This window comes from Mus musculus, chromosome 13, assembly GCF_000001635.26.
Source record: "Mus musculus strain C57BL/6J chromosome 13, GRCm38.p6 C57BL/6J".
Classification (NCBI taxonomy): Eukaryota; Metazoa; Chordata; class Mammalia; order Rodentia; family Muridae; genus Mus; species Mus musculus.
The window spans coordinates 84,235,154-84,259,636 of NC_000079.6; the positions used below are offsets into that span (position 1 = coordinate 84,235,154).

General features: G+C 38.0%; 1 protein-coding gene across 9 annotated transcripts in view; it reads left to right on the top strand.

Annotated features, from left to right (window-relative positions):
- The window catches only part of Tmem161b (transmembrane protein 161B), a 73,671-nt gene that overhangs the window by 12,858 nt on the left and 36,330 nt on the right, over positions 1-24,483 (top strand). For 5 of the 9 annotated variants that reach the window (NR_029419.1, NM_175187.5, NM_001361911.1 and 2 more), the window contains exons 2-3: positions 16,077-16,180; positions 22,608-22,691. Coding sequence is in view for 1 of the 9 variants with exons in the window: in NM_175187.5 (NP_780396.2) it covers positions 16,077-16,180; positions 22,608-22,691 (188 nt within the window). In the remaining 8 variants the exon portion in view is untranslated. The remainder of the gene's footprint in view (positions 1-16,076; positions 16,181-22,607; positions 22,692-24,483) is intronic. The other 4 variants (NR_155262.1, NM_001361908.1, NM_001361909.1 and 1 more) reach the window with 1 other exon arrangement.

A 24,483-nucleotide genomic window follows, 5' to 3' on the forward strand; every position in this document is an offset into this window, starting at 1 on the left:
CATATGTAGAGGGTTTCTCTTTTTGGATTAAGTCTAAACTGTTCTTAATCTGTTGACCTATTAAAGCAACTATTCTAATGTTTGACTTCTTTAAAGCATCTATCTTCAAAGCTTCAGTTTAGGGTTGTTAGTCATTCACCTGTGTGATTTTTTTTTTTTTTAATCAGTTTTCCCTTTAATTTTCTAACCCTTCTTTTAATGCCATTGATTTTGATGATAACCCTAGTATTTATTTTATGACTTGTTTTTCTCACTTTCAGAGAACCTGTTGGTTGCATGGCTGTTCTTCAAGGACATCTCAAATGTTGCCTGGTGTAATATTTGGCTATTGATAAGCTATTTTATCTTGTGTTGATTAATTCTTGTAACATTTAAAGGTTCTAAATCCCGATAATTCATTTTTCTGATAATGTGCCTAAGCTTGTTGTCACTTAGGCAGACTTACAGTCACTTGGATAATGATCCATGCAATACCTGTGTTCTGCTTTTAACCAAAATTCTCTTAAGTTGGAGGTGCTCCCTCCTATGGCTTACATACTCTGCCCGAGCTAATTTGAAATCTCTGGAAAAAAAAATCCAAGGAGTTTTTCAACTACATGGTACGAGCAAATTTGTCTAGACTCTTGACACCATTTATCTGGTTTATCCTGACCTGGTTCATATTACCTGTGATGGCCACAGTTTTCACATGTAACATAGTCCGTACTTATACTTCCACTCAATAGGACAAAGACCTAAAGATATACTTTGTTTTTATGCCTTGGGTCTAATCTTACCCATAAATGGTAATATTTAATCTGCCTCTTTTGCTCTGTGTGTGTGTGTGTGTGTGTGTGTGTGTGTGTGTGTGTGTGTGCGCGCGCGCGCGCGCGCGAGTGTGTGGTTGTTTGTGGGTTTTTGTTTTTTGTTTATTTGAACTATTTTTGATTGCTTATTGAAAATAGATTCTTTTCTCATATAGTATATCTTGATTACACTTTCCTCATCCTCTACTCTTCGAGGTGCCCTCCCCCTTCCTCCCCTTCCAGACCCGTTTCCTTTTCTATCTGCTATAGTATATACACAGAGGAACAGGTGTAGGCCTTGTGCTTGCTGCTTCAGTCTCTGTGAGTTCATATGAGCCATGCTCAGTTGATTCAGAGGACCTTGTTCTCCTGGTGTCCTCCATATCTCCCATCCACCAATCTTCCTTCTTCCTTAAGTTCTTTCTACCCTTCATCTGCAGGGTTCCTGAGTCAGGTTCTAAAGTCTCTCTCTGTGTAACACCTGGCTCTGGGTCTTTAATTATTCTGTTGAGGAAGCACCTCTGATGTTTAAGGCACCATTCTATGCATATAGCAGAATATCAGTAGGAGTTATTTTATTGCTACTCTTTTTTCTTTAGACCAGTAGTATTTGGTTTTCTAGATGTCTGAGCTATCTAGTCTCTGGTTCTTGATCATCCAAACAGTGGTGGGTATGGATTCTGTCTTGAGGATGCATCTTTAAGTCAAATCAGCATTGATGACTACTCCTTTAAGTTCTTTGCTACTATTGCCCCAGTGTATCTTGCAGGCATTATAGGTCACAGGTTTTGTGGCTTGATTAGCGTTTACATTTCTCATTGGGGAGCCTGCAGAGAACCTTACCACACAAAAGACACTGGAACATGTGGGTGGGGCTGCCATGTAGGCTCCATCTCCACTTCTGCATGTTCTTTGAATTGGGTGGAAGTTGTCCTTGGCAATGGGGCCCTGCAGTCAGTTTGCAGAGGGGAAGCTATTATCTTAGTAGCAGCCTGGATTGTTTGGGGATGTCTCTGGTACCCCGCTGGCCAACAGTTCATTGTAATGCCACCTACTCCCAGTACTGGAAGACTCCTTTAGTGATAAGATGGCCAATTGGCACTCGTTTGTTGCAGGAATACTAACAAAAGAACCGGCACGTTCCAGCGCTTGTGCGGCAACTCTGCTCTGGCGGCCTGGCTGGCCATGCACTGGTGGGGAATGGCAGACCTGTTTTTCTCTCATGCAGACTCTGACTCAGAACTCCAAAATCTCTCCACCTAGCTCGCTAGGCTCCCACTGGCGGGTCGTTAACGCGTCAGCCCATGCTTCAGTACTTCCACAGCCTCTGTGGTGCACCTCAGGCAACCCAGACTTTGACGCTGGACCTTTTCTCTTTACCCAGTCAAGTTGCCGCGAGAAGAAAAACACCACCCAAACTTAGTTCAGAAACAACGATAACTCAATATCTGGGCGCAACAACTAGAATCCTAATCTTGTAAGCTATATTAAATCTAATTTCTCCGGTGATATAAGCTGGGAGACACTGGTAGCTCCATCTTGTCCTCACAATATCCCTGTCCAAAAGGTGTGTCTGTCTGTCTGTCTGTCTCTCTCTCTCTCTCCCTCTCCTCCCCTCCACCCCCCAAGTCCTTCCTACTCTCCAAGTGATTGGCTCCTTTTCATTAGGGGATTGGTTCACAAGAAGTCACCTGAGGACTTGACTCACTCCTTGTTTGGAGAGCGGAATTAGTATCAAAATACAAACAGCAAATTCTAGCTGTCTCTCTCTACATTCCCATCCTCAACCCTGTCTCCTTGCCCCTTCCTCCCTGATGCTGCCATTTGCATTCTGCCCCACCCTCAGTCTACCCATAAAATCTGTTTCTTCCTCCTAGGGAGATGCATATGCCCTCTCTTGTCCCATATATGTGTGATATGATTGATATAGATTTTTATCTTAGATATTGATTTAATGGCTAATAACCACATATAAGTGAATGCATACCATATTTACATTTCTGGGTCTGGGCTGCCTTAACTCAGGATGATTTCTTTTTCTACTTCCACCAATTTGTCTGTAAATTTGATGATGTCAATATTTTTTGTATTTTACTTTATTTTTATTGTTTTAGCAGCTGAGTAATACTCCATTCTTCTTTAGGGGACATCTCGGTTGTTTCCAATTTCTGTCTGTTATTAGCAGAACAGCAATGAACATGTTTTAACAAGTGTCCTTGTGGTAGGCTGAATCATCCTTTGGGTATATGTAGCTGGGTCTTCAGGTAGATTGATTCCAACTTGATTCCAGCTTTCTAAGGAAACAATATATTGCTTTCCACAGTGGCTGTACATGTTTGGATTCTTCTGAGCAATAGATGTATGTTAGCCTTGTTCCACATCCTTGCCAGCATGAACTGTCACTTGTGTTATTAATCTTAGCCATTCTGACAGGTGTGAGATAGAATCTCAAAATAGTATTGATTTGCATTTCCCTCATGACTAAGGATTTTGAACATTCTATTTAAATGTTTCTCAGCCATTTGATTTTCCTCTTTTGAGAATTCTGTTTAGATCTGTACCCCATTTTTAAACTGTGTTATTTGATTTCTTGATACCTAGTTTCTTGAGTTCTTCATATAATTTGGATATTATCCCTTTATCAGTGTAGAATTAGTAAAAATATTTTGATTCTGTAGGCTGCTGCTTTATTCGGTTGGCTTTGTCCTTTGCCTTACAAAAGCTTTTCAGTTTCATGAAGTCCCATTTATAAATTGTAGATCTTAGTGCCTGTGCTAACAGTGTTTTCTCTGCCATTAAGTTCAAGGCCATTTCCCACTTTGTCTTATATCAGGTTCAATGTATCTAATGTTTTGTTAAAGATTGCTGTCTTTTTTTTTTTTTTTCCTAGTGTGCATTTCTGGCTTCTTTATCAAAAATCAGGTGCCCATTGGTGTGTGGTTTTATGTCTGGGTCTTCTATTTGATTCTATCCATCAACTTGTCTGGTTTTATGCCAATTTCATGCAGATTTTTTTTATTACTATAGCTGTGTAGTACAGCTTGAAGTCAGGAATGGTGAAAGTGCTGTTTCCCTGATGTCTTTCACAGTCCTTTGTCATTTGTATATAGAATGACCGCTGATTTTTAGTTAATCTTGTATCCTGCTACTTTGCTGAAAGTAGATATGAGCTGTAGGAGTTCCCTGGTAGAGTTTTTAGTTTTGTTTTTTTTTTGCTTGGGAGACTTTTAGTGACTGCTTCTATTTTAATAGGGGTTATAGGTCTTTTACATTGATTATCTGATCTTGATTTAACTTTGGTAAGTGGTTATAGAGAAAATTATCCATTTCTTTTTAGATTTTGTAACTTGGTTGAGTGCAGGTTTTTTAGATATGTTCTATGATTCTCTGGCTTTCCTTGGTGTCTATGGCTATGTCCCTCTTTTCATTTCTGACTTTGTTCTCTCTCTGCCTTTTGGTTAATTTGGATAAAGCTTTGTTGAGCGTATTAATTTTTCTCAGAACAAACTATGTTTTATTGATTTGTTTCTGTTTTATTGATTTCAGCCCTGAGTTAATTTCTTCCCATCTACTCCTTTTGGGTGTGATTTCTTCTTTTTGTTTTAGGGCTTTCAGGTGTGCTATTAAGTTGCTGGTATGAGATTTCTTCAGCTTTTGTTGTTGTTGGTTTGGTTTTTTGTTTTGTTTTGTTTTGTTTTTTAATGTAGGTGCTTAGTGCTTTGTTCTAGCCTCTTAGAACTGCATTCATTGTGTCCCATAAAATCATATATACTGTGTATTTATTTTCATTGAATTCTAGAAAGTTTAATTTTTCATTTCTGTCTTTACCCATTCAGTAGAGAGTTGTTCAGTTTCTATGAGTTTGTAAGCTTACTGTTGCTTCTGTTACTGTTGGTATCCAGCTTTAATCTGTGGCGGCCTGACTGCATACAGAGAGTTAGTTCAGTTTCTTGTGTCTGCTGAAACCTGCTTATGTCTGCAAGTGTAGTTGATGTTGGAGAATGTTCCAGGAGGTACTGAGAAGGTTTATTCTTTCGTTTGGGTGGAATGTTCTGTAGATACCTATTAGGTCCATTTGATTGATAATGTTTGTTGGTTCCATTATTTCTGTTTACTTTTTGTCTGGATGACCAATACATTGGTGAGAGTGGGGTATTGAAGTTTCTCACTATCAGTGTGTAAGGGTGTTTGTGTGATTTTAAACTGTAGTAGTCTTTCTTTAACAAAGTTGAATGCCCTTGTGTTTGAGGCATAGATGCTAAGGATTTAAATGTCTCTTTGGTAGGTTTTTTTCTTTAATGAGTAAGTAGTGTCCTTACCTATATCTTCTGTTTGGATTTGTTTTGAAGTCTGTTTTGATAGATATTCAAATAGCTACTCCACCTTGCTGCTTAGGTACATTTGCTTAGAATATTTTTTCTAGCCCTTTACCCTGAGGTAGTATCTGTCATTGATGTTGAGTGTGTTTCTTGGATGCAGTAGAAGGATGGATCCTGTTTTCACTTCCATTTTGTTAGTCTGTGTCTTTGTACTGGGGAATTGAGACTATTAATACTGAAAGATATCATTGATCTTTGGTTCTTGGTTCCTTTTATTTTCCTGGTGGCGGTGTTTGTGTGCCCGTGTGTGTGTGTGTGTGTGTGTGTGTGTGTGTGTGTATTTGTGTCTATGCTTCCGTATGCTTCTCTTTTGATTTTGCTGGTGTTTATTCCCTGTGTTTTCATGGGTATAGTTAACTTTAGTTTGGAGTTTTCCTTCTAGCACTCTCTGTAGGGGTGGATTTGTAGATATATAGTGTTTAAATTTGGATTTGTCATGGAATATCTTATTTTTCCTTCAATGGTGACTGAAATTTTTGCAGGGTATAATAGTCTGGGCTGGCATCTGTGGTCTCTTCTAGTCTGTAGCATATCTGTCTAGGACTTTCTGGCTTTTAGAGTCTCCTTTCTAATTGGTCTTCCTTTATATGTTACTTGATCTTTTTCCCTTGCAGTTATTAATATTCTTGTAGTATGTTTGATTATTATGTGGCAAAGAGACTATTCCCTGCCCCCCAGATAAGGCTTCTCTGTGTAACAGTCCTAGCTGTCCTGGTATTGGTTTTGTAGGTCGGAGATTTGCCTGCCTTCCCAAGTGCTGGGATTAGAGGTCTGTGCTACCATTCCCTGCCTCAAGGTGACTTTCTTTTCTGATCCAATCTGTTTGGTATTTTATGCTTCTTATATCTCTATTAGATATCAACATTAGGTTAGGAGAATTTCTACTATAATTTTGTGATAAACATTTTCTGGACTTTTGAGCTGGTATTCTTCTCCTCCCTCTATTCCTATTATTCTTAGGTTTGATCTTTTCAGAGTGTTGCAAGTTTCCTGGCTGCTTTGTTTCAGGAGTTTTTTTGGATTTAACATTTTCTTTGACCTGTGTATCCACTTCATTTGTCATATCTTCAACACCTGAGATTCTCTCTTCTATCTCTTATATTCTGTTCATGAAACTTGCCCCTGTAGTTCCTGTTGGAATTCCTACATTTTTTTTTAGCATTTCTTCCTTTTGTTTTTTCTTTTCTTATTCTATTTCTATATTCTGGTCTTAAATAGCTTTATTCATATTATCACACTGTTTCTATGTGTTTTCCTGTATTTCTCTAAGGGATTTATTCATTACCTCTTTAAGGACCTCTTTCATCTTCATATAGTTGGTGTTAAGTTCTTTTTCTTGTGCTTCAGTTATGCTGGGATATTGGGTCATGCTCTGGTAGGATAACTGTGTTCTAGTGGAAATATGTTGTCCTGGTTGTTCTTGTGTTTTTATGCTGGTGTCTAGGCATCTGGAAATGGTTTGATTATAGGCCTAGGTGCTGATTTCTGGATTTGTCTTTGTGAGTGTGATGCCGAGGTATTCCTGGTAGGAAGTTTTCTATGGATGTGATAGTTATGACCATTGTGGGTACCAGGTAAAATGTGTTTCTGGGTATTGGGGGCTGACACATAGGAATAGGGGTAAGCTAGGGGTGTAAGGGGATCCATAGGAGGGAGGACAGAAGGTTCAATGATAATTGCTTTTTTTGTCTATTTGAATTGGCAATGGGAGCAGGGGACAGGCAGTGAAGAGAGGTCACCCCAGAGGGTATGCTGTCGTGCTGGGAATGAGACTAGGGATTAGAGAAGGGAAGATGCCTGCTTAGAGTTTGGGGCAGGGATAAAGCAACAAATGGGGAGAGGGAAGGTCTGCAGGATCCACAGGGGATGCAGGCAGAGGAGGAAAGCAAGCTTTAGCAGGCATTCTATTGCAGAGCTGGGGGTGAGGCTGGAATAGCAGACACAGGGATTCTGTGTGGTTTTCTGGCTGTGGTGGGTTAGCAAGGGGTACCTGCTGAAGCTGGGGGATGAAGTACAGTGCTGGGTTGGGGTAGACAGGTTACAAGGGGAAGATTGGAAGCAGGGGCAGGGAGAGCTGCCATGGGTGTTTTGCTGAAGAGCTGGGCTTGAGATTCAGGGATTGGATTTAGAGGGGGAGGGAAGTGGTGAAGGTTGGCTTATCTGTTTCCCTGCCTCTCAGCTCTCAGCTCTCCTGTTCCCAGTGAATCCCTATTTTGGAGGCTAGGAGAGTGGGATGATTGGGAGAAAGAAAGTTTGGTGAGAAGATCTTTATGATTCATTGGGGATGGGGTCAGAGAGAAAAGGGAGACCGAATTTTCTGCTACAGAGCTGTGGATGAGACTGGTGGACTGGAGAAGAAGGAGAGGTGTGGGTCCACTGTCAGCCTACTTGACCGGAGCGGCCCTTGAGGGAATCAGATGTCATTCCTTGAACCAGACTTTCCCAGACCACTTTTGTAGACTTAATTATTCCCTAAACTTGGAGGGTTACTGTCTTAGTTAGGGTTTTACTGCTGTGAACACACACCATGACCAAGGCAAGTCTTATAAAAAACAACATTTAATTGGGGCTGGCTTACAGGCTCAGAGGTTCAGTCCATTATCATCAAGGTGGGAGCATGGCAGTAACCAGGCAGGCATGGCGCAGGCAGAGCTGAGAGTTCTACATCTTCATCCAAAGGCTGTTAGTGGAAGACTGACTTCCAGGCAACTAGGGTGAGGATCTTAAGCCCACACCCACAGTGACACACCTACTCCAACCAGGTCACACCTATTCCAACAAGGCCTTGCCTCCAAATGGTGCTACTCCCTGGTCCAAGAATATACAAACCATCACAGTTACTTAACATTGGACAATGATATTTGTTTTAAGAATTATCACCGTTTATTTGTAGGTGGTGGTGAAGGAAGGGTTAGCATTTCAGTATGAAATCAACATACAGTGCAAGAAATATTATATCCTCTTACATTGAACTTAGCTATAGTTTTTTTCTTTTGCCTATGTAGTCTATAGTCATATCAATTGTATTTATGAGTCAAAAGCAGTAATGCTTCATTTGTATTTTATATAAGAGAAGACAAGTCCGTGTTATCAGTTGTAAGTCTGAAGAAAAGCGGGTAAAGCAGGTAAAGCGGGTAAAGCAGGTAAAGCGGGTAAAGCGGGTAAAGCGGGTAAAGCAGGTAAAGCAGGTAAAGCGTGTATGCATAACTATTTGGGGTTGAATGTATTTTACATACTACAAAGGTCTCCTGCATATGAATTTTTCATCAGTCTTAAGCATTTCCTGAGTGAAATGTCCTTCAGTGCTACTTACTGTTTTCTGTGCTAAACTCACCAACTAGCCTGTTCTTTTGGTTACTAGTGTAACTTACACATTAAAACAGTAATTGAATGGGTCCTTAGTAAACTTAATGCTTTATCTTCTTGCTAGCTTCCATTTTCCTATAAATTAAGTCATAGCACTCACTCTTACAAACCTGAGTTTGGTCAGTCTGTCTCAAGCAGATTGACTATGCTTACCACATCAGTAAACAGGTATTTTCTGCAAAGCTGAGGCTGTAGTCAGGTGTCCTTGGGTAGCTTCTCTGGGGCTTGCCACCTACTTCTTGAGATTCTTTCAGTCTACCACTTTGTTATATAGTGTTACCCACACCAAAGGGAACTTCTCAACATACCATGAGCCCTCCTCAGTTGTATTCTCCTGTATTCAGGCATACTCAGTTTTATTTTCATCTGGAATGGTCTCTCTCTGTCCATACATAGCTGCTTTTTTTTTTTTTTTTTTTTTTTTTTTTGGTATTAGAACTTCTTTTTGAGTAAGCAGGTTACTAATGTGTCTAATTCTGTATATACTCATTGTCCTATTTCTGACTACTTAGACTTCCAAAATGTTACTTTTAATCAAACAGAATATGAGAGTTAAATACTTGCCATGTTAGAAGTTTTGTTGCCATGACAAAATACCTGACACGATTAAATACAAAAGCATTTTAAAGATTTTTACAGTGTTAAAATTATTGGTTCATGCCAACTATTCTCTTGATTCTGACAGTGTGCTGAGGCAGGAGAGTATTTGCTATTTTGAGAAAACAGAAAGGCAGATAGGAAAGGGATAGGAACAAATTGTACCTTTTACAGAAACATCCTTAAGGGATTTCCTTCCTCTCATCCATGCCTACCCACCTTTTAGTTCCTACCATTTCCCAGTAATGCCATCACATTATATGACCCCGTCACTGAATGACCCCTTTGTTATTTAGGCTAAATTCTATCATTTTTCAATGAGATCCGCCACCTGGAGATGACTCCTTTTGAGGGAATATTTAATATTCAACCTCATGTGCTGTAAAGGTTCTTGGTGATCAGAACTTTGGGAACACATTTATTTTCTCTCTCTCTCTCTCTCTCTCTCTCTCTCTCTCTCTCTCTCTCTCTCTCTCTCTCCCCTCTCATATTTATGCTTATCATTTAGCCTGGAATTTTCCTTGTTTGTGAAATTTCAATTTCCATCTTAGGTTTCCCCATTTCTATGAAACTTTCATATCCAGTTTTTCAATTTCTATAGCACTTCCTTATACTGTGCAAATTTGTGCCCAAATGTTATCTTGGATTATAAATTTTGTTAATACTGACTCTTTATAATTTCATTCATTCGGCTGTCACATGCTGTACTTGCTGTCTAAACAATTCTAGATGATATTGCTCTGAGTGATGGAGGTGTAACTGTCAATAAAAACAGGTTTTTGTGCTAAGTTCCTGGTCATAGCTAGCAAGTTATCGGCTTATGTATATTAGAGAGGTTTTTTTGTTGTTGTTGTTCTGTTTTGTTTTGAAATATGTTTCCTGTGTAGCCCAGGCAGGATACCAACTTTTTGTAGGCTCAACTCAAAAAAAAGAAAAGAAAAGAAGAAAAGAAAAGAAAAGAAAAGAAAAAAAGGAAGACCTTGCAGTTTTCCTGCTTTTGTTTCCTGAGATTATAGGCATATGTCACCATAACCAGCAGGATAGCACATTTTTGCTTTTTAGATTTATTTCTGTGATGGTATAATTTGTTTTATAGTGCTCTGTTATTGTTTGAAATTAATTAAATTATCACTGTGCGACAAACACAGGCATAAATAGTTCCTGCCACTGAAATAAGAGACTCTGCTGCCCTGTTTCCTACTTGAACTCCAGGTCCTCTTCTCTCTTTTGAGCCTTTGGCTTAGTGCTGCTGACCTCTTCCATATTTGTTCTTGGTCTGCAGAAGAATTTTCTTAACTACTCACCATAGCCTACCACGTTTCATGGTATTATAGCCTTAAGTTTAAATTTTAAGTCAGATAGTCTCACCTCTTGATATCTGGTTTTGGCCTTCCATCTTTCCCATTCAGCAGTTAGCACTTTTGATTGACCACGCTACTGCCTCTTGAATTGACCTTCCATAGTGACCTGTCATAGTTTTGTTCTCAACTTCTCTCCCCTTTGTTGTATTGTCATAGAATGCTCATCTTTTCATCACTTTTTAATAGAATATGTAACTCATCTAAAAGGTGTCTTAATCAGGGTTTCTATGCCTGCACAAACATCATGACCAAGAAGCAAGTTGGGGAGGAAAGGGTTTATTCAGCTTACACTTCCACACTGCTGTTCATCACCAAGGAAGTCAGGAGTGGAAGTCAAGCAGGTCAGGAAGCAGGAGCTGACGCAGAGGCCATGGAGGGATGTTACTTACTGGCTTGGCTTGCTTCCCCTGGGTTGTTCAGCCTGCTCTCTTATAGAACCAAGACTACCAGTCCAGAGATGGTACCACCCACAAGGGGTCCTCAACTCTTGATCACTAATTGAGAAAATGCCCCACAGCTGGAACTCATGGGGGCACTTCCTCACCTGAAGCTCCTTTCTCTGTGATAACTCCAGCTTGTGTCAAGTTGACACAAAGCCAGCCAGTACATAAAGTATGTGCTAACTGCTCATTAGAGGTCAAGACCACACACATTTCCTTGCTGCTAGTGTTCTAAAGCACCATGCAGTGGCTTGTTCCTGAATGTATGTTAATTAAGTGATCTCAGTAGACTTTAGTAGAAGAATCATTAAATTTGAAATTAGGTACCTGGGTTCAATGTAAGTCCATAACTAAGTACTGTATGATTTAGGTCATTTAAATTGTTTTCCTTTGTTAATTGTCTAGAGGTTTGTTAAGTGCCTAAAGTGTGAATTCTTTTAAGTGTTGTATTACTCTAGGTTGAAATGATGTTTTCTGTTCTTTTTTTTTTTTCCATTTTTTATTAGGTATTTAGCTCATTTACATTTCCAATGCTATACCAAAAGTCCCCCATACCCACCCACCCCCACTCCCCTACCCACCCACACCCCCTTTTTGGCCCTGGCGATCCCCTGTACTGGGGCACATAAAGTTTGCGTGTCCAATGGGCCTCTCTATCCAGTGATGGCCGACTAGGCCATCTTTTGATACATACGCAGCTAGAGTCAAGAGCTCCGGGGTACTGGTTAGTTCATAATGTTGTTCCACCTATAGGGTTGCAGATCCCTTTAGCTCCTTGGGTACTTTCTCTAGCTCCTCCATTGGGAGCCCTGTGATCCATCCATTAGCTGACTGTGAGCATCCACTTCTGTGTTTGCTAGGCCCCGGCATAGTCTCACAAGAGACAGCTACATCTGGGTCCTTTCGATAAAATCTTGCTAGTGTATGCAATGGTGTCAGCGTAAAATGCTGTTCACATGTTTAAGAAATCTGTAACCGGTATAACTTTCTTTCAGCTGCTAAACATTTTAAACTCTTGAGAAACAAAAAAAAAAAAACAAACAAACAAAAAAAAATGTGAAGGTCAATGGGTAATAGCCTTTTTCCTTTTTGTTGCCTAACTTACTCAGGAGATGATAATTGAAACCATTTGGGGTGATGTGAGTCCCAAGTTTACATGCAAATATGCCTTCTAGTAGTACATTGTGTGTTTCCTTCCAATTTGTTTGCCAGCAGGAGAGCTACTTTAATGAAACATAACAATGTCAGCTCCACTGAAGGTGACATAATTTTCAAAGTTTGAAATTTAAAATTGCAGCTTGTTTGTATTTCTCTATTGAAGTTTTGTTTCTAGTGTTGACAAGCAAAAGAAACTATTGGTATTTGTTTTTTTATTTCTTGGAGAATTACTTAATTTTTATTGGTAAGATTTTTTTTTTAACCTGCTCAGAAACTGACAAAAGTTAAAATGGTCATTCTAGACACTAGATGTAACTTTTCCTCACTCTTGATGGCCTTAGATTAGTAGACTTGGAAAAGTTCACTGCAACTCTCTTGGGTTCCTAAACTGTTTCATAAGTTAATTTTCCTAGTTCCAGTTGTCAAGGGAGTTTGAATAAAGGCAGTGAATCCAGATAGAAACTGTTTGACCAAGTTATTATTTTAAGGTCCCAATAAAAACCATTAAGAGTTCATGGTGGAATGTTTGCGATTCAGCTCGGATAGTCTTTGAAGCTTCAGCGCATCTGTTTAAAAGCTTTATGTTGTGAAATTTTCCTAACTCCATAGTTAAATTTCTTTAAAATATCCTCTGTTAAAGAAATCTAAAAAGAAAAAAATCAGAGCATTTAAGAGACTTGAAAATGTTCAAATCTGATAATAATGCTACAGTCGCTCATGCTGTAGAACTTGGTCTAAGTTGGTGCTAGTAAAAGAGTCAATTACTGAGACAATTCTCCAAAAAACACAATTTGACAGTGTACCTCTCCTATATGTGTGTGAAAAGAAGAAACTATGCTGAAATCTTTTTCACATAGTTTTAAAAGGATCTCTTACTCTAGATCCCTGCTTTCAGGTCACAGTGATGTTTCCTTTTGTATCGTGTGTGTACTCATCTAACAGGGGCACCTTCTAGGAAAGACTTACTGATTCCCTTTAGAAAGCTGAAAGATTCCTGTTAGGCAATCATGTGTTTAGCACAGTATGTGGATGAGGTTTTGGAAAGCTATTTTCAGCTTCATTTCAGTAGCGGAAAGTAACATAGTAAATTGAGCAAATGAGAGTTTCACGTTTGCATTGAATAATTTGTCCATGAAGTAAAATACTGAGAATATACCAGCTTTTTTGCCTTTCTCAAGGTGAGTCTCCTTAAGTCTCTTTTTGGCTTTATATTTGATCAGTCTTTCAATTTTTCAACATTATTTCTAGAATGCTTTTTTCCCTCCAGGTACCAAAGGTATAACATCATTATTTTGGAACCTGGATTATTAAGTCTGTTTCTCTGACATTTGTTGGATTATTTGTATATTACATGGTTTGCATCTTTAACAGGAGAGCTGTTAACAGCAGTATCTCACTACAGTTTGTAATTTGAAAGAAGAGAAGTGATGTCCTTCTCCACTTTATCCTGTTCTGTCATATACATTGTTTAGATCAATCTTCCTGCAATAACATTTTATAGCAGTGACTTTTTATTAAGTGTGACTAAAAATATGGTTTTACTGTTGAGGATAGAAATGACTGTACTCTTAAATTGTCAAATTGTCAGTGTGTCTGTGAGTGGCCATATTGCTGACCTTGACACTCTAGGCTGCTGTCACCATTTTCAAGGCCAGGTTGAGTGATGCTCACTTTATCTACAACACTTTACTAACTCAAAACTCCTTTGCCATTTAAATCTATAATTTTAAAGAAACCAACCAGGCACACTGTTGAGTTTTTTGTGGTTATATTCAGAGTATAGAAATTGCAGAACTTCTGTTACAAACTACAGGTAAAACAGTGGGGAATGTAAAGTGTAGTAATGTAACCATCGATGCAAAACAGAATGAAAGGGGTCTTATTTGTAACCCAGTTGCCTGAGTTTAAGGCATTAAAGCACGTGCAAATCAAGCAGAGTTGAAACTGATTTGATAAACCTTTTAAATAAAGCAGAAACTGATTTGATATACCTTTTAAATAAAGCAGAGTTGAAACTGATTTGATAAACCTTTTAAAAGCTGTCCTGTCTAAGAAGCACCTCTCGACTTCTAATGATAGTAATCACTTAGTTTTTACTCTTAGCCAGTTCAGTGAAGTAGACTGCATTATTGTCTCTGTGGAAACAAAGGTCTAGTGTTTAAGTAGATGGTGTGCCGGAACCACATTGCTACGTAGATCCAGGAGTTGATGAGGAATATAGTTCTGCCCTCAAGTTTCCACACTTAGTTCAGTCAATGGTCTATACTCATTCACTTTGTGCAGTCAGTCTAAAGAGGTGGGCTTAGCTGGGGGTTTGTAGTGTTTTGTTTTTGTCTTTCTGTTTCTTTAGAGATGTGATAGCTCACTTTGGCTTCTGACTCTGAATCAGTCTTCCTGCCTCAGTTTCCATTGTCATTCACCACCAGGTCTGACTTTGCATATACTGCTTTTTTTATGTTTTTTTGAGACAGTGTCTCACTATGTAGCCTCTTGCGTCTGGTTCCTGAGTGCTGGGATTGAAAGTTTATGCCACTATGCCCAGCCTAATGGTTTTAAAGTTTCCTATTTTCATTCTTAAATGAATTAAAGAATGATGATGAAATCAATACTTTCACCATATTACATACTCTTAATTTACTGGGTTTTTTTTTTTTCTTGAAAATAAGATTATCCCCCTCACATGATATATCTTGATTACAGTTTCCCCTCCATCTACTCCTCAGAGTTCTTCCCCACCTCCCCTCCAGTCCAGATCCACTCCCTTTCTATCTTTAATTGGAAAATAAACAGGTTTCTAAGTAAACAATGAAATATAAGATAAAAGAAAAATTAATAGGACATCGGAATAGGACAAGACAAACAGAAGGAAAGAGCCCAGGGAAAGTCACAGGAAACAAGTGTAGATGTAGAGACCCACTTGTTACTTAGGAATCACATTTTAAAAAGCTAATAAACTGGAAGCCATAAATACATATAGAAAGGACAGAAAGGTGGGGGGGGGAATACAAATAATAATCCCAGGCTAGCAAATAAAGAGAGGGTAAATACACACACACACACACACACACACACATACACACACACACTAACAAGAATCAATAAACACTGCTCATTGATATCTCTCAACATTATTGGTTTCAATTTTTCAGTAAAAAGACATAGACTAAGAGAATGAACACGAGATTGAACCATCTTGCTACTCCATCCATGAAACATTAAGAATAGACTCTGTCTCAGGTTAAAGGGATTGAAGAGATCTTCTAAGCAAATGGATCTAAGAAGCAAGCTGGTGTAGCTGATCTAATATCTGACCTGGAAAAAAAAAAAAAAGCCTCAAACCAAAAGCAATATAGGGAAGGATGCTACATACATATCAAAAACCAAACCAAACCAAAACAAAACAAAACAAAAAACAAGAATACATTTAAAGTCTTAATATTGGTGCACGAAACACAAGGATACTCAGGTTAGTAAAAGCTTAAATCACATATTGACCCTCACACACTGATAGTGGGAGATTTTACTTCCACACTCTTGACAATAGACAGGCCATACAGACAAGCACTAGATAGAAATGCTAGAGCTAACTGATATTAAAAACCAGATGAACCTAACAGATATTTACAGAACAGTTCACCCAAACAAAAACAACAGTCTTCTTAGCACCTCATAGAACTTTCACCAAAATTGACCAGATACCCTTAATTTATATAGAGTATTCTTGGGAATAAATATTGAATGGTTGGTCTATTTTACATGTGTTCACAAGCATGTGATACTTTGGTAATTTGAAGAGAATTTTGGAAGTGAAACCCATACTGTAGTTTAAACAAAGTATGAGTTCCTGAATACTTAAAGGCCACAAGAACAAGATATTTTAATGTTAAAGCCAGTTTTTTAAAATAGAATTTTCGAAATGTATAGCTTTCCACAGGGTCCCCAAACATTAATAATTTATTGTTAAATGTACTTGTTTCTTTTTTCACACAGGGTGTGATAGGTATACAGCTGGTTGTTACCATGGTGATGGCCAGTGTCATGCAGAAGATTATACCTCACTATTCTCTTGCTCGATGGCTACTCTGTAATGGCAGGTAAGGAAGGCATAGGCTCATTGCAATGGGCACATTTTTGTTTGTTTTGAGACAAGCTTTAAGATAGCCCAGGCTGGCCTGAGTTCCCTATGCAGTTAAGGTGCCTTCAGTCCCCTGTCTTTCATCTTCCTGCCTTACAGGTACTAGGGTTATGAGCACACACCGTGTCACCTGGGTAATGCCTGGCACCCGGAGTCCCCAGCTTATAAGGCTGGGTGACCTCCTCCAATGACTCATGGGAATCTGATTCCAAAATAACGAGAGTGAATCTAGGAGGGAGGCTTGCTTTCTCTTGCCATGGTGGTTTAACTGCATAGCACAAAGGCAACAAGACAGACGAGATCCAGTTCCTAATCCCACTCTTCCTTTTCCTTCTGTCTATTCTCTGACCACTGAAAATAGGAAGTATCTTTCCTAGTTACCTTTAAAAGCTGGTCAGCAAGAGGGTGGAAAGTTAGAAGCAAGTGCTTAAATGTTGGAAAGAAATTAGAATAAATGTCATGTTTTTGGTGACTTAATTTAAAAATTAGTATAAGAACCAGATGTTCTTGCAGATAATTTGTTTTATTGCAGAAAATTTTAATCTCCTTGATTCAGTGAGGAAGGAGTAGAATTATGTTGTATTATTTAATCTGTTATACTGTAAATATAATACTATTTATGTCCACTCTAGGTTGACATGTTAGGATTTGCATAATATTATAAAATTAAAAAAAAAGAAGTTAGATGATAAATTTATAGAGAAATCTGTACACAGAATTGCAAGCTTTGAACAATACTGGGCAGTTACAAAATGCTACTTCAGTACAAAATAGCTGCTTCAGTAGCTGATTAAATGCTGACCACTGTCTTTGTTTAGACCTTTGAAGTTTGAACACAATGAGTGGCTCTCTTACTAATATGTTTTTGTACAGCAAGACAAATACGCCTTTAATTTAGAAGGCTATTCCTTTTACAGAATTTAAGTTTCTTTCACCTTTATTTTCTCTTTTATTTGTGTTTGCTATGTTTTGTACTTTTTCCTTTGTGATAGTCAAATATAGGAAAATATTCAAACTTTAAAGTTTTTAATATAACATATTTGCATGTGTGCTGATTATGTACTGAAATAAACTGTTTAAGTGTATTTTAAATGAATAAAGAGTGATGGACATTTTTGATGAAATTGTTATGTGTACAAATCTATCATTTGTGACTGAGATTTTATGTTCCTTCCATAATCTTATAACTTAATTTGCACTCTATAGATTATGAAATAATAAAATGTCAGCTGGGCAAATTATCATTAGTTCTAAGTAAATGACTTAGAAATAAACATATAAAACCTTAAAATATGTAAAACAAATTTGTTAAAGTAATATGTTATAAGCTTTTCAGTTGAACGTAGGGTAGGTACTGTATATGCTAAGAGCTAAGGTTTCTCACTGAGCTACATCCTATCAAAGTTTGGTCTTTTATAAGATGTGTGAAACTCAGTCTTTAAAATGAAACATGAGGCTGATTTTCTTGTGATTGAAACTTGTTCTTGTAAACAATGTATTTTGTATTGATTAAGGCTGCCTTTAATGAAAAATGAAGTTCTGTTAAAAGCCATATATTCAAGTTAGGTTACTTTTATGTTATTATTTTGTGTTCTCACTGTTTTGTCTTGTGTTTTAATGTTACCTACCTTTTTAAGGTTTTATGCTGGCATTTGAAGTCAACAAACGCCAACTCTCAGCACTGTTAACTAACTCAATAGAATAAGGTCATTGATTTATAGCATTTAGGATAAATTACTCTTGTCTATCTTCAATGATATGAAACCATACTGTGTTTAAAATTGATACCATCTTAGTGGCTTATGTACTATTGATCGTAAATGATAGTTTTTATTTGAAGTCATTTGAGCAATTGAAACTATTATATGATGACTTGGGAATTACTATGTTTGATAGAACTGTTTAGTAAGACCATTTATGTGAAGAATACCTGTGTAAATACCACAGTATTAGCCAACAGTATGCTAAAGGATTTGGGTGAAATTTTTTATTTTATTTTATTTTTTTAGTTTTTGTAGGTATCATCTTATTCATTTATTTCATAATAATATAAATAAATTATAATTTTCTTAAAGGTTAGTACTTGGGTTTATGTTAATTCCTTGTATCTCTTTGACCTCTGGATCTTTGCAGTGCAGAGATTAAAGTGGCACCTGATTAAGTATATTGACTTGATAGTTAAGCTGGTCAGTGCTTTCAAAAAATAATCACCTGTATCTAAAGAAATAAGCAAGATTTTAAAATTAACAAGCCTTTTAAAATAAAAAGTTCATTATTTTTCTAGTTCTCACTAACATTGCCATAATTTTAACATTTTTGTTTGTTTAAAAAGAAAACTGTAAAGTCTTTGTATTCATATAAAGCAAAGAATAATTTTTTAAAAAAACTAAATCCATCATTTGGATATTCTAAGTGCAGTAGGAACGAGCTACATTGGGACATGTAACCTGCAGAGTCCCAGTACTTGGTTAACGTGGCTTCACATCTGTCAGACTGGAAAGGGGCCAGATGGGGTGGCAGTGTGATTGCTGTTCCGCTGGATTCCTCACAAAATGGTGAGGAAGGAATTGAGTTATCTTTTAAGTGGTGAAAGATATTCTACTTGTCCTGCCTTTTGTGGACTTTTCTCTCTATGACCTCAGAGTCAGCTGTTAAATGCTGTGCTGGTTGGCAAGTAAAAAGAGAGTAGATTATGAATCGAAAGATTCTGAGGTACCAAGCCTAGAACTCAGACTCATGTATTCATAGCTGGTAGTAGCTTGACGAGTAGTAGCTGAAGGTCAAGGGGAAGCTGAGATGATTTTATTGTACCTCGGATATAACAAGATAGCTGAGCAGCTGTTTCTCTTTTCAAATAGGTACTGGTAATTCCATTTTACCCATGGGAGTCAGTTGTAAGTGATATACTCAGGTCCAGATGATGACAAATAAACAGCTTCAGACCTTCCTCGAGAAGCCCAAGCCATGGTCTAGTGCCACAGTTCCCCCTAAAGCCATGATGGTGCTTTTCACGACACTCCATCACAGTCTGCAAACACTATGGAAAAGCTTCAGAAATAAAGGGTTTTTAAAATGACATACCATTCTAAATAACATAATGAAACTACACTCTTTTCCTAACTGGTCACACTACATGTGACCTGCCTGTTCATCACTTAATCCTAGGTCCGGATAAGGTTTACTTTTGTGGTATCAGGGTGCTGTATTCAAGTTATCTTTACATCATAGATCAGGTTCCTTAAATCATTTACCCTTCACGTCATCTGATCATCCAGACATTGTATTACCTCACTCGATCGCAAGAAAGGTCAGTAGTACAGTGAGATTGTGAGAGGCAGTATTAACGACTTTTATTATAGTATCTTGTTATAATTTTTCTATTTGTTCCTCATTGTTACTTTCTTACTGTACCTAATTTATAAATTAAACTTAATCAAAAAGTATATATGCATACAAAACATAGCATATATAAGGTTTGATAGTGTCTGCAGTTTCAAATACCTACTAAGGGTAAGTGGTATATACCACTGAGTAGGCTGAACTCCTATTTGCTACATTAATTGCTTCTCGTGTACTCCCCATCTTGTCCTGGAACTGTCTCCTGTGTGAACAGGATTGTAAATGTGATCTCTAACCACAAGTAGAACTGAAGTTTCTGTTGGCACTTGAGTAAATAGGATTGCCTTTTCCCCTTTTCCCTTGCAGTGCTTTGCCTTTCAGAGAATGTCATGGATATGTAGAATAATGTCCTTTTATATATACATCATATATATTCATATACAGACAGATTATACTTACTGTGTTCTTGGTGGTATTCTTTGGCACCTAGCCATCTTATATTGTAATACAGGGTTAGGTTCCTGTATTTCCTAGGAGCAATGATTCAGTGTTTCCCTATAGAGCGTAACTACCCTGAGTAACAAGTCAACTGTCAGTTAAAATTCTGGACTTGGGTAGAAATTGCAGGAAGTTCCTCCTCACCTATTAATTGTAATTAGAGACTTTTTGGTATGTGTGTGTACTCATTGAATTAGGAAGGAAACAGAATTATTTTGTTTCAGTGATCCTTTCTGAGCAGTTACTATATGCCAGCAACTATACTAGCTTTGTATTATATAAAAAATAGTAAAATGTAAGTCAGCGTCAAGAAAATTAGAGGAGGCTGGAAAATAGAACTCCCGTCTAAGTTTCCTGAACAGAGCTGAACTATGAGATCTGAGTTTCATGCCAGGAAAGGAAGTGGGGCATGGGAGACCTGGAAGCTTAGGAGATGTGAAGTCACAGGCAGGTAGAAACAGTTTATTCACGCAGCCAAGGCCTCAAAGTACTTCACAGCCACACACTGAAGGGCATAGTCAAGTATGCAGGCTTGTACACAGGTCTGAAGACAGACACATGGACAGCAGCCTCTGTCTTCAAGACTGTGTACACAAAACCCACAGGGAAGCTGCATTTTTGCCAACAATAGCCCTCATATATAGATGCTATCACTATCACTTGGGATTCTCCCGACCTGCAGTGTGCTTCCTTCCTAGCCCTCTGGATGTCTAGTGTTCAGCATGCTGAGTGTCCAGAGTATCCATAGCCATGCTATGTTATCTAAAAATATACATTGACCTCTGTGGCCAACACAAGAACACCTTGAAGGTTTCTCCTTCTGGACCCATCCGTGTAAACCAGAAGATTACAACAAGCTTTGAAATCCAAAGTTTTTAAGGAAATTTCCTGCAAACGTAGAATTTTATGTGGTAGATTTTATATCGTTGATTTAAATGATTGAACTCACACTCTAGTCTCTTTCCCATGACTGGGAGTTAAAGTTTCAACCCTCGATAATCACGTGTTTGGGGTTTCCATGACCAGATTCTACTGTTAACTTATAGCAGAACGAGCACCTGTCAGGTCGGCCTTCTGAAGCACTGTCTGGAATGAGAAATGGAGCATTCTGTATTGTCACTGGAGTACTGCCTTGTGAAACAGGAAATAAATGGGCATATAGATGTTCATAGCCAGAGAGAAGAATATATGCAAAAGCATCACAAGATGAAAGAATTTGTTAGAAATAAGTATCATTTATTCAAGATAGTGTGTGCTCTTTTGAAGTAGAGAATGACTGAAAAGGAATGTGGAGAAGTGAGCTCTGGGCTCATCCTGCAAGCTATGGAAGTAGGAAGTCACAAATCCTGTATACGTTTCGGGTCTTAAAACCTAAATTTTCAGAGTAGACACTTTTTAGTTCCTATGTACTCATCGCAGTAGCTAGTACCTAGACTTGTTTTACCTGTTCTTGGCTCCATCTACCCTCACCCCAACATATTTTGGTGCAAATTCCAAACATTATATTATTTTAGGCATAAGTATTTCAGTACCTTTCTAAATTATGTAAGCTTTAAAATTAACACAATCCCAATGCCATCTCAGAGTTTTAACAGTTTTTTTATATGCAATATTGAGTTATGACTCAAATTGTCAATTCTGTAACTTTTTTTGAAACAGCAAGCTAGTCGATATTTAAATTTAGACATCTCATAATCTAGAGTTTTGTGATTTTAAAAAGTATAGCAATACAACGTTTGTATTTATTCTTTATAACAATATAATGGTAAGGACCTTGAGGAAAGTCCCTGCATAGTCTACACATTGTACTGCCTAGAGTAGCCTTGAGACAGGTTTTTATGGGCTCATGTACTTTGACACAATATCTGTTATGGAAAAAGAAGTAAGAATGGGCTCAGGGTGGGAGGATGAGAAGGATGTCCAAGAAAGGCAGGAAGATGAGGTAAGAGTGTTGTGAGAGTCATGGCTATGGAAGAGTAAGTAGAGCACAGGTCCAGAGTAGTGTGTGCAGTAGAATGGGGAGAGTTTACAGCATTGCACAATACTGCTAGCAGCATACGGATACACCAAGGGTAAGATAGAACTACTACATTTAAGTGACTGCTAAATAGTGACGCCTCTGTATAACAGGAAAGTCATAGTGAAGTGGTTTGGTGCTTGGGAAGATTAAACGACGTGGCTATTTTGTGTAATAGAAGAGAAAAAAAGATTTGTAAATGTGAGAGAACATGGAGTCAGCTCTCTTAAAGATAACTATCACTTGGTTCAAATAGAGGGTTGGTAGAGAATTTCTTGCAGAGTTGGTGTCATTTTTGCCTAGGAAACGGCAGGCTGTTAGAAATACAGGGTAACTGCCTGGCATCTAGTAAGTGCTTACTGATGCTGGCTGGGCGAGCATCTCACCCCAGGGTTTCAGAGGCCGTGTCAGTTCGCTCTGCATTTGTCACGTGACTATTTTCCTACAGTGTCCTCCAATTGTAAATACTTGCAAATGGATTACATGGTCATTTAAGTGATTTATTTCAAAGGGCTCCTTTTTCCTCCCTTAGTTTGAGATGGTATCAACATCCTTCCGAAGAAGAATTAAGAATCCTTGCAGGGAAGCAGCAGAAAGGAAAAAGTAAAAAAGACAGGTAAGTTATATTGACAAGCTTCTAATTTATTAAACATTTTACATAAGTTACACAGGTATATTTGTTTCAATTAAGGGAATATTTATTAATGATGTAAGTAGTTGATAAATTTCAGATCAGAACCCTTGCAAATTCCAGTAAAGTAAAAATTAGAATATAAGTACAAAATAATGATTGCTGTACTCAAAAGATTAACTTTATTCAAGTAGTTAGTTTTTTTGACATCAGAACCCATGTAAATCTCAGTGAAAACAGGAAGGTCAAGACAATTGTTTTACTCAACAATGGTTAACTTTATTCTGATTTGTTATGAGAACTATATTATAGATATTTACGTGGCTTAAGAGATGAGCTGCAGGGATATCTTAAGTCTTTCAGAGCAGCTGTTTTGGAGTCTTTGCGGGGTTGGGGGTTCTCTTTACTAGATATGGCTTTGTAGGTTCCCTTCAGTCACTGCATTGCTTTTTTCTATGGCGCTACTGAACAAAGCTCTACCACTGAGCTGTAGCCCTTGCCCGGCTCTTTATATTTTGTTTAATGTTTTAACTGTCTGCTAACAGGCCTTCTTAAATCAGTCACCTCTGTAAATTGCAAAGACTAGACATAGTCATATGTATATCTCTGATGGCTTTCAAGTTGCATACCCCTATTTAAATCTCAGAAAGTCTGAGTTGACTCAAAAGTCCACATTAGCTTCAATGTCCTCAGCTGGGGATCAGTTGAGGATATCTTTTTTATTAATCTTGAATTTCAGTGGATTATTAATCATAAGCCCTTCCCTTTTAAAAATTTCAGTACTTTAATAAAGTATTCTTAACCAAGGTTTTTGTTCATAAGATATTATTATGTACAGCTGCTACTTAATATAGACAGCCATCCTAAGTAGTTTAATTTACATTTTACTAAAATGCTGTTGATTAGAAGTGTTGAACCAGAGGCTGGAATGATGGTGTAGTGGTCAAGAGTGCCGGCTGTTGTATAGGTCCTGATTCAGTCCCTGGCACCCAGACTCACAAACTGTCTAATTCCAGTTCTTTTGGCTATAATGTCCTCTTCTGGTCTCCAAGAGCACTGCATGCATGTGCTACACAGACTCTTGCAGAAAAACCCATACATCCAAAAATGATAAAAAAATAATTTTAAAATGTCAAATGGATTTCTCAAGTTTATGTACTTAAGGACCAGTTTTTTAATATAGGCTGAATTTTTACTTTGTTTTTGTTGTTTGTTTATTATTTTCAACCACCAAACTCAGCAGATGGCCACTGTTCCCATGTTTAAACAATTGTGGGATTTAATTATGGAGTTTATTATTCATTTCGAAAATATTCATATTCTTTTTGGATGCCTAATAACCTGTTAATTTACTCTTTTTAGACTTGAGTTCTCATGTAGCTCAGGCTGGCGCAGAGGATGATGACCGTGAACTTGTGATCCTCCTGCCTCCTGACCCCAGTAGCAGCAGATAACCGTTCCTGGCTTACGCCATCCTAGAGCAAACCAAGGGCTTGATGCAAGCCAGGCAGGCAGTGTCCACTGAGCTGAGTGCATAGCTCTTCCAGGATCACTCAGTGCGGAGACTACAGGAGGGTGCACTGGTGAAGCTCTCCTCTCACTACCAGCAATAGGGCTTGGGTCACTGATGTGACATATTGTCACGGAGAGCCCCATGTTTACTTACCAAAGAGGAAATACAGGGTTGAAAATAGTTATTAAAACTGGGCTTATTACTTTGTATATCCATTTGATTGTCCTTAAAACTTAAATTGGGGAGTGACAGGATATACTTAAA